Source organism: Takifugu rubripes, chromosome 1, assembly GCF_901000725.2.
Source record: "Takifugu rubripes chromosome 1, fTakRub1.2, whole genome shotgun sequence".
Taxonomy (NCBI): domain Eukaryota; kingdom Metazoa; phylum Chordata; class Actinopteri; order Tetraodontiformes; family Tetraodontidae; genus Takifugu; species Takifugu rubripes.
In genome coordinates, this window is record NC_042285.1 from 2,571,161 (window position 1) to 2,584,594 (window position 13,434).

The 13,434-nt window shown below is 47.3% G+C and overlaps 2 protein-coding genes across 3 annotated transcripts; both read left to right on the plus strand.

The window, feature by feature from the left end:
* The first annotated feature begins 332 nt into the window (after positions 1–332).
* mrm1 (mitochondrial rRNA methyltransferase 1 homolog (S. cerevisiae)) lies at positions 333–2,008 on the plus strand. The gene has a single exon (XM_003961123.3). The coding sequence runs from the start codon at positions 599–601 to the stop codon at positions 1,724–1,726; it is 1,128 nt and encodes a 375-aa protein (XP_003961172.2). The 5' UTR covers positions 333–598; the 3' UTR covers positions 1,727–2,008.
* Positions 2,009–2,422: 414 nt separating this feature from the next.
* On the plus strand, positions 2,423–13,227 carry fbrs (fibrosin). Of its 2 annotated transcripts, XM_029836831.1 has the most exons (18): positions 2,423–4,258; positions 5,331–5,507; positions 5,585–5,611; positions 5,693–5,722; positions 5,799–5,847; positions 5,977–6,310; positions 6,393–6,607; positions 6,688–6,926; positions 7,012–7,056; positions 7,138–7,236; positions 7,648–7,731; positions 7,921–7,959; positions 8,356–8,427; positions 8,532–8,685; positions 8,856–8,936; positions 9,194–9,277; positions 9,956–10,172; positions 10,320–13,227. In XM_029836831.1, exons 1-18 carry the CDS (start codon positions 3,956–3,958, stop codon positions 11,878–11,880), a joined length of 3,810 nt encoding a protein of 1,269 aa, XP_029692691.1. In that variant the 5' UTR covers positions 2,423–3,955; the 3' UTR covers positions 11,881–13,227. The 2 variants fall into 2 exon arrangements, with proteins under 2 accessions (XP_029692691.1, XP_029692699.1); XM_029836839.1 differs by lacking the exon at positions 7,921–7,959.
* The last annotated feature ends 207 nt before the right edge of the window (positions 13,228–13,434 follow it).

The following is a 13,434-nucleotide window of genomic DNA, read 5'->3' on the forward strand; positions in this document are numbered from 1 at the left end:
TGAAGTTACTGTAACGGCGATAAAAGGAAAGAACTGTGCCTTTCAAAATAAACCAACACAAGCGATCACGTTTGTCGTTTATTTCCATTGTGCAAATATTTTCCTCATTTCACTGGTCTTTTCTTATTCCTTTTCACAAAGCTTCACAAATCAAGACCAACGATCTACGTATGTGTTTTACTATGATTTTAATTTTATTAGACAAAATCGCTCATTTACAATTTCCTGTTTTGTCCCAGTTAGCTTGACGGCATAGTTACCTGGGTTCCCTTTTTAACATTATCTTAATACAAACAAATGCAAAAAGTCAAAAATATTCTACTAGTTTGTTTTTGTTTTGACGCGGAGTAAATGTCGGTCTTTTATTCTATAGGTCAAAATATCTCCACATCCGGTCTTAATCCTGCGCACTTTGCGCATCTTGATTGCACGCGTGAGTTTTTAGCCAGTGAAATAGCAATTTAGACGGAAACTCTTCGTGTTTCTGGTTGGATCAATTTTAAAGTTTGTTGTTTGATTTATGGGTAAGTAAGCTTTAATACATTTAAATTAAACTAGGTATTCTTGGTGCCTCTGGACATTTCTGGGCTATTGCAACATGCGTCACTACAAGGTGGTAAACGCTTGGACAAGACTGAACATAGATGCACTAAATTCAAGACTGCGGTCTGCCTCTTATCATGTTACATCTTCTTTCCTGCTCCCTGAGAACAGAAGAATTAGTCCTTTCGTGAAGAAGAGAGACCGCAGAGAGTTGAATCACGAGAGGTCCGTTCAGGTCCCGGGATACAACTACAAACACAAGAAAAATAATGAGAGCAAGGTGTCATCGGAACTCAGGAAACTGTGTCTGGAGGATTTTCCTGGGGTGGAGGGGAGGCAGCTAGGAAAGAAGGCAACCCTGGACTCCAATTCAGAGAACCACGACGTTGTTTTTGGCATTGCTCCGTGTTTCTTGGCTCTGTCTCAGGGTCGCAGGAAGGCCTTTAAACTGTTTGTGAAAGATGGAGAAGCCACACAAAGGGCCTCTGTGTTGAAGGTGTGTGAGGAGGCTCATTCTCGGCGAGTACAAATCTGTCACGTCGGCAAAAAGGACTTGGACAAGATGTGTTTGGGCCGAGTTCATCAAGGCGTGTGTCTGCAGGCCAGTCGACTGGACTATCTCACTAAAGCCTCCCGCAACACACTCGGGGATAAAGGCAATAACGGCCCCCCTCTCTGGCTTGTCCTGGAGGAAATTCAGGACCCCATGAATCTCGGAGCTATACTTCGCTCTGCCTACTTCCTGGGAGTGGACAGAGTCGCCAGCAGTCTCCACAGAAGCTGTCCGTTGTCCCCTGTCGTCAGCAAAGCCAGCTCGGGCGTCATGGAGGTGATGGAGGTGTACGGCTATGAAAGTCTGGAAGATCTGCTCAGGATGAAGGTGGCACAGGGCTGGCAGGTGGTGGGCAGCGTGGGAACTGATGCAGAGGCGATGCACACCCCCATCCTCCGGTGTTCAGACTTTCAGTTGACTAAACCCACGCTGCTGCTGATGGGGGGCGAAGGGGGGGGCTTGTCTCGGGAGCTTCTCTCCCTCTGCCAGGCCCTTCTCACCATCCCAGCTGGCAGAAACCTGCTTCCAGGTGTTGAATCGCTTAATGTCTCCGTAGCTGCAGGCATTCTGCTCCACTCGGTGCTGCGATCCAGACAGATCAACCAATTAGGCTCACGCAATCTATCATGAGCCTTTAAAGTCTCTGGTGGTTGATATCACGAGTGCTTTGCTCGTTATGGGGCTTTGATATTTAAAGTTGAGAAGCAAGAGGAAAATGAACGTATGTAATGTTCTTGTGAGTTTACATGAAGTCCCCAGCTTCTTAAACAGCAGTAATCCAGCTCTAACATCATTTATCCGGGTTCATGGAGACACCAATCGGACTGCAGGACTTTGGTGAGATGTTGTGAGACCGTATCTTGTTTTAAATTGTCTGTATTCATAATCATTAAAACCATCTGTCCACTTTGACTTTTCCATTCCTTTAGGGGATGTCGTCATTCATACTAAGCTAACTTGAATATGTTATTTGATAATTTAATGTTATAGTTAAAAATATGAAATACAGGTAAATCAAGCTCTCCCTGTGTATGTAAATCCCCAAATCACAGAATTTGGTGAAGTAACTTTACACATCTGGATGAAAGATATATTACAAATCAACCTTATACATCATAAAATGAAATAACCTCAAATAGTTTCTTGTAAAACTACTTTCTGGACTATAATAAAAAATTAAAAGATCCACAATTACAAAAGAAAAAGGTCATTTACGTCCTTAAAAGGCAACGAGTGTTTGGGACAGTTTTCGGAACAATACTGGCGACCGAGCGGCGTGTTTCCTCTAGGGGGCGCTGTGACGCAGGGGGCGGCCGAACCGACTGTTCGGTGACTGGAGAAGAAGAGTGGCGCACACAATGCACTGCACGGCTGACAAGGGTTGTGTCTCAATGATTTTCCCGATAAATTTCTAAATTGGTGGAAACTTGTGAAGGGGAAGCACTGGAGTCGTCCTGCGTCTTTCTTCATATTTGCACACTGGATTTAGTGTGAAAAACGAATGCTTGGGAACGACGGAGAGTGGCCCAACTAATCCTAAACACTGGATTACACGGGGAAGGCTGTATGCAGGAGCTGCCCAGCCCAACGGGGGCTTGGCCGACACCCTCGTTTATGAAATCGACAGCGAGGCTTTAATATATGGGCCTTGATTTTTTTTTTTTTTCTTCACTGGAGGTGAAAACGATTGAAGGATGCCCGTGAATACGTGAGATATTGATGTTTTTGGGATGATCGGTTACACAAAACCTTCCGCGTTTTCTTGCCTCCGTAAAAATTTAAAAGGTCTTGCTTGTGGTTTAGCTGGCTAACAGCTGAATCGGCTAACGCTACATAGCCAGAGTGCTAACGTTACGTCTTTCTTTTGGTGTGATGCGAACTCCTCCATTACTATCGACCGATTTCGTTACAGACACAGAAGAATCGCTATAGAGGCTGCCCAATATTAGTTAGCGTCACACTTGATTGCTCGGCGCATCAGTCTTTAAAGATACATTTGAAGAATATAAATTTATTCTTGGCTTGCTGGTTGACTACACAGTACTTATTGGGTTAGCCGTTTACATGCTATCCAAATGAACATTAGCTAATTGGCCAGAGTCAACACTGACCAACGTTAGCTACCAATGACATGAGTTAAGTAAGCCGGGCAGCACCTTTAACTACCTGGGTTGTAAGTACTTTATACTACCTGTCAACATTGATGATTAACGTTTTGCATTACCACAGGATAATGTCATGATCAACAGCCTGTTGGTGTCAATATAAGATAAGCGGCCTAGCTAACAGGCTAACTTCAATTTAGCTAACGGGAAAATAAAATTGTAACCCTGAGCAATATTTGATAAATTCTGCATCGTTGGTGTTGGGCAGTACCAACACTGGCATATTTTTCTTTTAAAAAAAACAAAAAAAACCCTCTGTCTAGTGGAGATCTGGCCCTGCTTTTGAGTACCTTAACCGAGCAGACTTGCTTTTTTGTTTACATGCGTACAACTTAGGTTGTCGGGTTTATCGCTTGTTAGCTAGCTACCATTAGCCTCAAAATAGACACAATCTACTATGTCTTGACTTTTGTACACGTTTTAGGTCTTTAGATTTCGGTCGTTTTCCGAGTTCACGCCCAGGTTTAGTGAAATGACACTCAAATTTCGCCGAAAGATCGGCACTGGTGCCAATAGACTGTTGTCAAAGGACGGTAAATAATAGCCACTGGTTCCATTAACGCCATTTTAACAGGGCTCCTGCGAGGGCCTGTGTGGTTGTGTTTATCTGCGGTTCGGTGCCCGAAACCGGACTGGGACTCGAGTAAAGTGCCTTTGTTTTCCCCGGAGTTGGGAAAAAAAAGGAGGTTTGATTATGGAGGGCCCGAGCCGAAGCACTGGATTCAGGCAGAGCCGACGGTCCCGTTCGCAGCGCGATAGGGAGCGGCGGCGGCGGAGAGTGGACCTGGCACAGGAGCGGGCCACGTCCATGTCCTCGGGCTCGGATCGGGAGGCTCGTGGGACCAACAGTGTCCTGGGTCCCGGTAATAGAGAATGTCGGCCCGGTTTTGGAAGACACAGGCCTCCGCGACGGAGAAAGCGAGAGTCGGTGTCCTGCGAGGAAGACGTCATTGACGGCTTCGCCATCGCGAGCTTCATTAGCCTGGAGGCGCTGGAGGTAAATATTTACCTGTTTACTCCTCATTCACACACTTTTATTTCCCCCCCCCCCCCCCCCCCCCCCACAGGCAGGATGATTAGTGTGTGAGGCAGCAGAGCAGCCATGAATGACAGGTTTTAATTGTCCTCTTGCCCCCCCCCCCCCCATCACTGGAATCCATTAGCCTCCGTTTCTGCAGCTAAATGAGTGAAAGAGCTGCTTCCTGACAGATTCCTTGTTTGGAGAGAGAGATCCACTGGGTCCAACCCCGAGGCATTGCTCTGGAGATGGCTGCATTTTTCATGTTCTGGTTCTCTGAGGTGCCAGCGGGCTCCTCTGGACGTGTATCAGCAGCAGCCACTGGCTTCTTTAAGCACCTGGATTAAATACTTGGTTTTAATCTCGTCCAAGGAAGCCTGCCGCGCGGCGCACGCTTCAATTCCCTTTACGGGTAAAGATCTGAGTGGTGCTGCTGGAATTTTGCAGAATAAACTGAAGTTATGAGAGGATTTGATGCCGAAACATTCGTTCAGGAGAGGAAACTTCACGTTATAGTCGGCTCTAAAACTGCCAGTTTATAGAAACTTGCATTGTTTTCTGCCCTCTTGAAGCAGAAGATGGTATTATGGGATATCTACGCTCTGCCCATTGAACAAGGTGAACGCTGGTGTGTTTAAAGGTGGAATGTGGCAATTTCCTCCGGCAGTTTTTAAATTTCCTGTTTGAATTTATCGGGCTCAGCAAGTCAGCACCTGGAGTTTTTATTTATGATTTCCTTTATTTAAATAACATAGATGCTGATATAATTATGGTTAATGTGAGTTTATCCTTTAATCCAAAATGCCCGCGCCTACCGTCATGTTGTTGAATTGTGTTTTCATTTAAAATGCACCAGAACCAGGAGACCTGTGGACGGAACGTAGCATAAACGAAGGATGGTGCTTTGGATCGTTCCATTTTTTACAGTCCCGGAGCAAGTTTGGAAACTTGATCAGCGGGAGCTACGGAGCCCAGGATCCTTCCCCGCGTCCTCACCCTTATTCCCATTATCTGTCCTGTCTAATTCATGAATTTCTGATCTCCTTGTCAGATGGACTGCTCTCTGAAGCTCAGCCAGCGCACGGATCTGTTGGGAAGGAGGAACAAGGGGAAGAGGGGGCCGGAGGAGAATGGTGGGGGGCCGCTGTCGGAGCCTGAGGAAGGAGCTGCGCACAGTTACTCCAGCAGCTGTTGGAAAAATAACAGGAAGAAGAGGAGGAGGTTAGAGGTGAGTGGCTGCAGAGGCCTCTCTGTCGGATCACCTGCCCACGAGCATCACCTCAAGCTCTCCCTTCTCTTTTTTAGGGACACCCCCTGGAGACGGGTTATATTGTAAGTTTCTTCTCACTGAGCGTGAGTTTTGACTCGGGTAGGAACAGAAATCACAAGTTCTCCCTTTTTTTTTTGTTCCAGTGTGACACCGAGAGCGACACGGGGGACAAGGTTTGGCGTTCGCCGCTCTGGTCGGAGTTTTACTTTCATTTTCTGAGTCGGTTAAAATGGGTTTCTTGTCTTTTAGGCTTCTGACAACGAAATCGACCCAGTTTTCACCGTCAGCACAAGAAAAGGTAAAAACAAACAGTTGTGTTGGAACAGGGACTTGTTGGACCTGCAGGATAAGTTCCTTTCAACGAGGTTGTTCATATTTGCCGTTTTTGGGTGGTTTTGTAATTTGAGTCGGATGTCGTCCTCTTAAGTTGCTGAGCCCACCCCCTCAGCTATGGGCACCTCGGTGGGCAAGAGCTGCCCGACCCTGCCGGCCCGCACCGGCGGCGCGTCCAGGTTGATGGTCACGCCCAGGGTGTCCGGCCTGGAGCGGAGTCAGGAGAAAAGCCTGGAGCAGCACTTCCCGGAGCCTATTTGTTCTTCTACCTCCTCTGCGCCCTTCTCTCGCCTGCCTTCTCCCATCACTGCCTCTGCCACCGCCTCCCGGCCGAGCCCGTTTAACGGCAACGGCAGCCCGCCGCTCTCCAAACCCAAACCCTTCCTCACTTTGCCTGGACGGTCTCACTCCATATACCACCACAACAGGTATTTCCCCTCCTTCAATAAGGAGCTAGTCCTCCTCTCTGTCTCTGGGCTGCAGCTGTGCTGACTCCTTCTCCTCCTTTAGGAGCAGCACGCCTGTGAAACCTCCGTCATCTGCTTCGGCTGTTGGATCCTCTTCATCTTCCATGAGGCCCCCAACTCCCTCCGCCAGAGGCTCAGCATCCTCAGGGCCCCACCGACCTCCATCTCGAGCTAGCTCTGGAACGCTGTTCACGTCCTCTCCCGGCCTGCCTCCCCCTCCGCCTCTGCTCCAAGGCCCCGCCCACTCGGCTGCGGCAGGTAAGGCGAACAGGAAAGCTCTGTCCGGCCCGGCTCTTCGTGGCACCCCGAGTTAGACTCTCATGTTGTGACTTTCCCAGAGCGCGAGGGCAGACGCAGCGCCCCCGGGGCTGACAACAACGCAGCGGCGTCAGGCCGCAGCACGCCCGGCGGCCCGTCGGCGTCGAGCGCCACGTCGGGCTCGTCAGGCCGAGCGTCTCAGAACCAGCCCAGCATCCCACCCCTCGCCTTTCAGTTCCATCAGCACAACCACCAGCACCAACACACGCACACACACCAACACTTCACACCCTTTCTGCAACCCACCGCGCCGCCTCTGGTAAGTCCTCGCAGTTGAGTTTTTTTTTTTTTGTGTCGTTGCTTCCAGTACGCGGCATAACCCCTGCAATCCTTTTGTCTTTTAGTTTGATAAATATCCTGGGAAAATGGACGGGCTATACCGACACCCGGTGAGAAGCGATGGCGAGGTTGTTGTAAATGGCTCTCTGTCACTGCTCACTGAACCATGTGTGCTTTGTGTGTCATGACAGTTCTTCCCACAATATCCACCGCCCTCAGTGCCGAATATCCAGCCTGTGATTCCTCCTACTGGGCCTTTCAGCTCCTTGCAAGGAGCGTTTCAGCCAAAGGTGAGAAATAAGTTTTACCGGGAACAGTTGGCACGAGGAACCAGCACTTGGGTGCAAAGGAATCTGGGAACGGCGTTTATTATTGCAGCTCCTGTGCTTCATGTGCACCTTTTAAATTTGTGTATGACACTATTTTTCTCTTGCAGTCCCCAATAAATGTAACGCTGTAGAATTTGCATTATAATGGTACGATCCAAATGCATTTTCAAATGGCTGTTAGCTCATTAGCTTTACAATTAGTGTAGCATTACAGATTAAGATGTAATGGGTGTTTGAGGGATTTTAGGAATTATGAGGCGTGTTCTAAACACCGGAAGGTTGTTTATCAAAGATCTGGCACCCGTCAACAGGCCTTTACATGAGCACAAGTGGACGTACGTTTTAGCTGACGTTTTGTGCTTTGTGCGGCAGCCTCTTGTCCCTCAGGGAACCGGTCCTGACATAACGGCTCGTCTCGGGGTTGTGCCTCATCACCTGCAGCCTAAAGACCCCAGGGTAAGGTCAACCTGTTTGCTTCGAACGCGGTAGCTGCATTTACCCCTCAGATATTTGTCCACACGTCACCCCCAAAGATACGGACAGCCACTTTAGGTCAGGATGCACGTAGGCCGGGTTAGCGCACTAACGCTAACGCTCTTGATGAAGAGAGTTATATTGATTAAAAAGTGGTCTGTTCTCTTGTAGCTACCTGATCCATTTGGGACATCGTTGAAAATCAGTAATGTAAGCAAAACAGCTCTTTGAAACTTTGAGGCTTCTTAGTGCTTTCACTCTAACAGCTTGATTCACCCTCTTTACTAATCTCACTTGTGATCTTGTCTACTCTCAGCCCTTGCACACACAGTTAGATACCAAGAGAACCTGATATTCACCCTGTTGTATAATGTATGTAATTGTTCACCCCCCCCCTTTAATCCTTCTAGATACACCTGGTTCCTTCATTGGTTCTTTATTATTATTTCAGCAAACCTGCATTTATCTGTAGTGATTTCCTTTATCTCCAAGAAGAGAAGGGATCATATTAAAGGAGATCTGACTCTTTGTGCAATGGCATTAATTCTGTGCATGTGAGATTGAGGGAATAACATAGTAAGCCCTTGTGATTGATTTATTCTGCAGAAGCCAGGGAAATGGTGTGCTATGCATGTATATTTGGCCTGGATGATTCTAAGCCATCAGAAAAAAGTCAAGGTACGTCTTTAAATTATTTCCAAATTCATTTGGGTTCAATAATTATATTAAGAGGATTTAATCGAGACGACATGTGCTCGGCATTGCTCTGCCCCTCTCTGTAGTTGATGCAGGCTGAACCCCACAAGTTGGACTTCCGCAGTGACCCGCTGGCTCGTCTTCCTGGAGCGGGAGGACTGGGTCCCCTGGGGACCATAGGAGGAGGCTTACCTCCCACTCATGAGCTGACCAGACCGCCGAGTCTTTTTCCAGCTACAGGTCCATAAATAACCGTGGCTCTTCCTTAAGAAGCTTCAGGATGTGAATGGATTGTGATTGTCGGACCTTTGTGTCGCACCCTTTTCCATAGTGCTCTTTCGGGTGCATCTTCTGCCTTATTTGATTAAAATTGCCTCTTTTTTCTTCCTCTCTTTAATATTTCCTTGTAGGACCAGTCAATCCGTCCTCGGCCCAGTTTATGGCGCCACCCACGGCCCACTCTTCTTTCCTTCCACCCCCTGCACACCTGGGTAAGCTGTGTCAAAAGGCCCATTTGTTGGCAATAGTGTCTTTATGGAAGAATAAAAATGACAAATGCTTAACCGTTTGCTTTGGCGAGCTTGGATCAACAGACTAGTTATTGGTCGTCTTGATGCACTAAATCTTTGACTGGTTACTTGCCCCACAAAGTTTTAGTCATTGAAGAAAGAAATCGGATGCAAGCCCGTGGCCTGTGTGAAATCTTGATATAAGCATTTATTAAAACATTTCCTCTCTACTGTGTTAGATCCATATGGTCGTTCGCCGCCTTTTACCCCATTGGGAGCCCTTGGTTCTGGTGCCTTTGGAGGACTTGGCAGCCCGACAATGGGTCAGTCTAATGGAACCTCCCGTCTTGTGTTACGGTGGAAGATTGAACTCTGAAATTTTCCGTTGACATAAAACAAAGGAGTTCAATTAACAATGGACCTTAAGCACGTCTGGCCAAAGACTTTATTGCTAATGGTTCTGGGTGCTTCTTATTCCATTCTGATCTCACTCTACTTAAAAATGTCAAAGATGCTACACTGTGACGTCTAGTATGAGGGCGTTTCCTAGTTGCTCCCACCAGGAAGTATAAATGCATTTGTCCAAGATGAGCAGCACAAATCATTCATGGTTCCACATTATTTTGATTGGTGTTACAATTATTGCTGTCGATTCCAACAAAGCTGTTCTTAAAGTGTCAGTGAGTTGCAATTTGGAAAAAGGGCGGGAAGAGGGAAGAAATTCAGAGTTTTATAAGTAGAAACTTGTCCCACCATCGCACTAACAGCATATTCTGATGAAACAAATTGGCTCATGTGGCTGCTCGTCTTCCTTCTATGACATTATTAGCTCATTGTTAGTGCCGATATCCCCCTTATTTACATTATATCATCACTTATTTTACAATATGAACCATGACCATGTATGGAATCTTTGCAACGTTATTTAATTATGTTTATTACACAAATAAATGTAAAATTCTTGTCTGTAAAGTAGAATATAATATCTGTTTGTACCACAGCGGGCTCTGTATTTGGCCACAAAGATTCACCTGCTACTGTGGTTGGGGGCTTACCAAATGCTAACCATCACGACCCATGGAACCGCCTGCATGCTGGTCCTGCCGCCTTCCCTGCTGGCCCCAGTTGGGCTAAAGCAACAGACAAGCGGGATGAAAGGGATCGAGGGAAGGACGGTGAGAGGAGAGATATACCCCACATCAAGGATGAAAAGGACAGGTACGGAAGTTCAGCGTATACGTGCGAGCATTGTCTGACTTACTGTTAGTGCTGTCGACTGCGGAAAAAGTCCCACATCCAATGGTCCAGCGGTCGTTTGTTAAACGATGCCCTTCGTGTAACTCTTGTGCACCTTGTCTTTTGCAGAGATAATATGCTGTATGGACGACAACCTGTGAGAATGTCTCCAGTTGCCCCATCATTCAAACCTCGGAACAGTACCCCAGTCTCGCATATTAATGGTCACAGCAGCGCCATGGGTGTGAGCAGCGGGCCTATCGAGGACCTGACACGCAGCTTTAATAGAGACAGAGAAAGAGATGCAGAGAAGCGACCACTACCGACCATGTCTTCACGGGGACTGCCTCTTGGCTCTTCATCTTTAGGAGCAGAGAGGGACAGGCCAAGGTCTTCATCTTCTGCACTCACTACTCCCCCACCTTCCAACCGCTCCGCCGCGTCTCCTCTGGACCTCTATCCTCGCTCGCTTGCCTCGACAGCACACGGTCTTCACGGCGACCATTCACACTCCCACCGAGATGGCGGCATTCCTTCCTCGACAGCTACTGCCTCTATCGCCTCTTTGTCTCAGGCTAAAAAGTCTGACCGGACCACCACCCCTGTGTCCAAATCTTCCCTGCTTCTCCCTCCAGTTAAAGTCAAGGAGGAGCGGAAGGAAGAGTCCGAGCATATCCCTATCACCCTGCCTCCCTCAGCAACCAATCACGGCTTCGACCGACCTCGCAGCCACCCACACCAACATAGTTCTGGTACGCCTTCTTCCGCATCCTTGTCATTGACTCCGACCCCTGGTGTTCCCCTCCTTACACATACTCCAGGCCATCCTCCAACCCACCTTTCCTTGTTGGACCGCTCCAGAGCTATTGAAGCATATCTAGGCAGTGCAGTGGGTGCTGGGTTGGTAGTAGGCCCAGGAGAACGCTTCCCTCATGGCCCGAGTCACGGACCACCACATGGTCCGCATAGTTTTACCTGGGACCCGTGGAGAGAACTTGCAGCTCAACAGCACCATCATCGCAGGGAGGTTTTGTCACTCAGGTCAGACCCTCACCTTGCCCTGCGGCCTGATCCACATGTGGCCCGTCTCCTCGAGCATCAGCGCTTTCTGGAGGCAGAGAGAGCTGCAGCTGTAGCAGCTGCAACTTCTCACCACCCTCCCTCATCTACCTCTGCTGCCTCCACCTCTGCTGTACGGCAGGAGTTGGGCCTAATGGCCCACCACTTTGACCGCCCTCCTCACCTTGGACCACCAGGAGGAGGACTGATCGATGAAGAGCAGCGTGCCCAGATCCTCAGGGAAGACTTTGAGCGGGCTCGTTACTTCGGGATGCACCCACATCTCCCTGCTGGGTCTCACCTCGCGAGCCCATCTCATGCTGCTACTGCCACTCACCTTGAGCAGCTCCACCCTGGTCTTCTCTCTCACTCACTCCCCCCTGGAGCTTCTGCTTCACAGCACCATCCTGGGCTCTATGCTCGTCTAGGTCCTCTGAACCATCACCACATGCCCAATGGTATCTTGTCAAAATCCCCCGCTGGGTTGGTGGGAGCTCTGGCAGTCGGGGCACCTCCTCCACTCATTCCGTCCCTCACCAGCCGGTCAGCCACACCCCCTCGCAGTTCTAGACTCGGTGGGCCCGGCGAGCTGGCACTGTACAGTGCTCACAAAGATGGAGAGTCCAGATAGTACAGGAATGACACTGGAGGAGATGAAGGGAAATGTCAGGATCACTGTGCTGCTCTCAGTCTGCCCCCTTTCCTCTTGCTGACTGTCGAACACCACCCTCACTAATACAGAAGCTATCCAGCTCCAGCCCCCTCCCCCAAAAAAGGAGAACTGTGACATGCTGTACAGTGGGGGAAATGCAAGACTTGTAGTATGCGCAATGGTTCTCAGTGCAATTTAAAGGTACATGGTTCATGTGCATCCTGTTTGTGAGAGGTTTTTTGTTTGTTTTTTTTGGTCATACAGGCTGTTGGTTATTATGGCTGTCTGTTTAGGAAGCTGTAGGAAGAGCCAGAGGACAGCTTTTTTATTTCACATTTGTCAGGTTAGTTATAATTCATGTTTCTAAGCAAGCCTTTTCCAGATGAATTGGAAATTACTTCCAGAGGGATGTACACTGTGAAATATATCAACAGTTGATCTTCAGATCAGTGAAATCATGGGATATTACAAAGCTCTTCCCTACAACCCTGCCTGTATTCTGTGGATGGGGGTGTTAAGAAATACAGTAATAAACTGGTGCTTTCTGTTCTGTTTAATGTCTTTTGTCATTGTCAAAAGGCAGGATATCGGTCAGTTAGCATCCCACCTCAGTTTCTTGCTTTACCCAAAAATCTCAACCAAAACCCTCAGCTTCGTTATGAGATTCCATCTTTTTTTTCCCTCCAAAGGATGAATGGAAATGAACTGTGCTTCACTGTATAAACAGTGCTTTAGAGCTTCCTGTAACTGTTTCCCAGTCTTCTCTTGACTATATGTGCAGGACCAGATTATAGTAGTATAGAAAATTGCCTTTGTAATTATTATTCTTAACATTAATTATCTTCTATAATAATAAATATATTCACTGTTATGTTATTTGTCTTTTTTCTGAGTATCAACCAGTACGCTCTTCACAGGTAGTAGTCTGTTGCAAGTCATGAAAAAGAGGGACTTGCTTCACAGAACACTTTTTGTGAACATAAAGCAGCGTCCATTGCAACCTCTGGCCTCTTCAAGGACGTCATCTCTGACTGCTGACTAGGAGGTTTACCTGTGTGTCACTGGTTATGTGAAATTTGCATTTCGGACTATGGGAGCCTTGTACATTGAACTGTAAAAGCTGTTTCTTTGACAACAATAAGTTATATACATGGATAAGTGGGACTTGTGATGATGAATAAAAAAATATATATGTACTTGTGTCAAAAAAAAGGCTGTAAGGTGGGTATCCTGAGAGGGGAAAGACTGGGTCAGTTATTTTAATATGACCGTTTTATACCTTTTAATGCCCTCCTAGAGAACACAGATTATTAAATGAATTGTTGTTTACTTGGTTGTGTGGGTCTTTATTTTAGTGTAAATATGGTAGTATGCAAATTTTCTTTGTCATTGATAATTCTATGGGGTTTTGGTTTGGTCCTTAAACTTTAATGGGCAAAGTCTGGAAGTAGCTGTTTACATTAACTTTATTTTTTGACAAAAATAAAAGGGACAGGTCAATATGGTTTGTCACATCAATAATAAAGCGTATAA

Coding starts and splice junctions, on each gene's coding strand:
- mrm1 (XM_003961123.3), top strand. CDS start 599: ATGCGTCACTACAAGGTGGTAAACGCTTGGACAAGACTGAACATAGAT.
- fbrs (XM_029836831.1), top strand. CDS start 3,956: ATGGAGGGCCCGAGCCGAAGCACTGGATTCAGGCAGAGCCGACGGTCC. Junction 5,508..5,584: donor AGAAGAGGAGGAGGTTAGAG/GTGAGTGGCTGC, acceptor TCTCTTTTTTAG/GGACACCCCCTGGAGACGGG. Junction 5,612..5,692: donor CCCTGGAGACGGGTTATATT/GTAAGTTTCTTC, acceptor TTTTTGTTCCAG/TGTGACACCGAGAGCGACAC.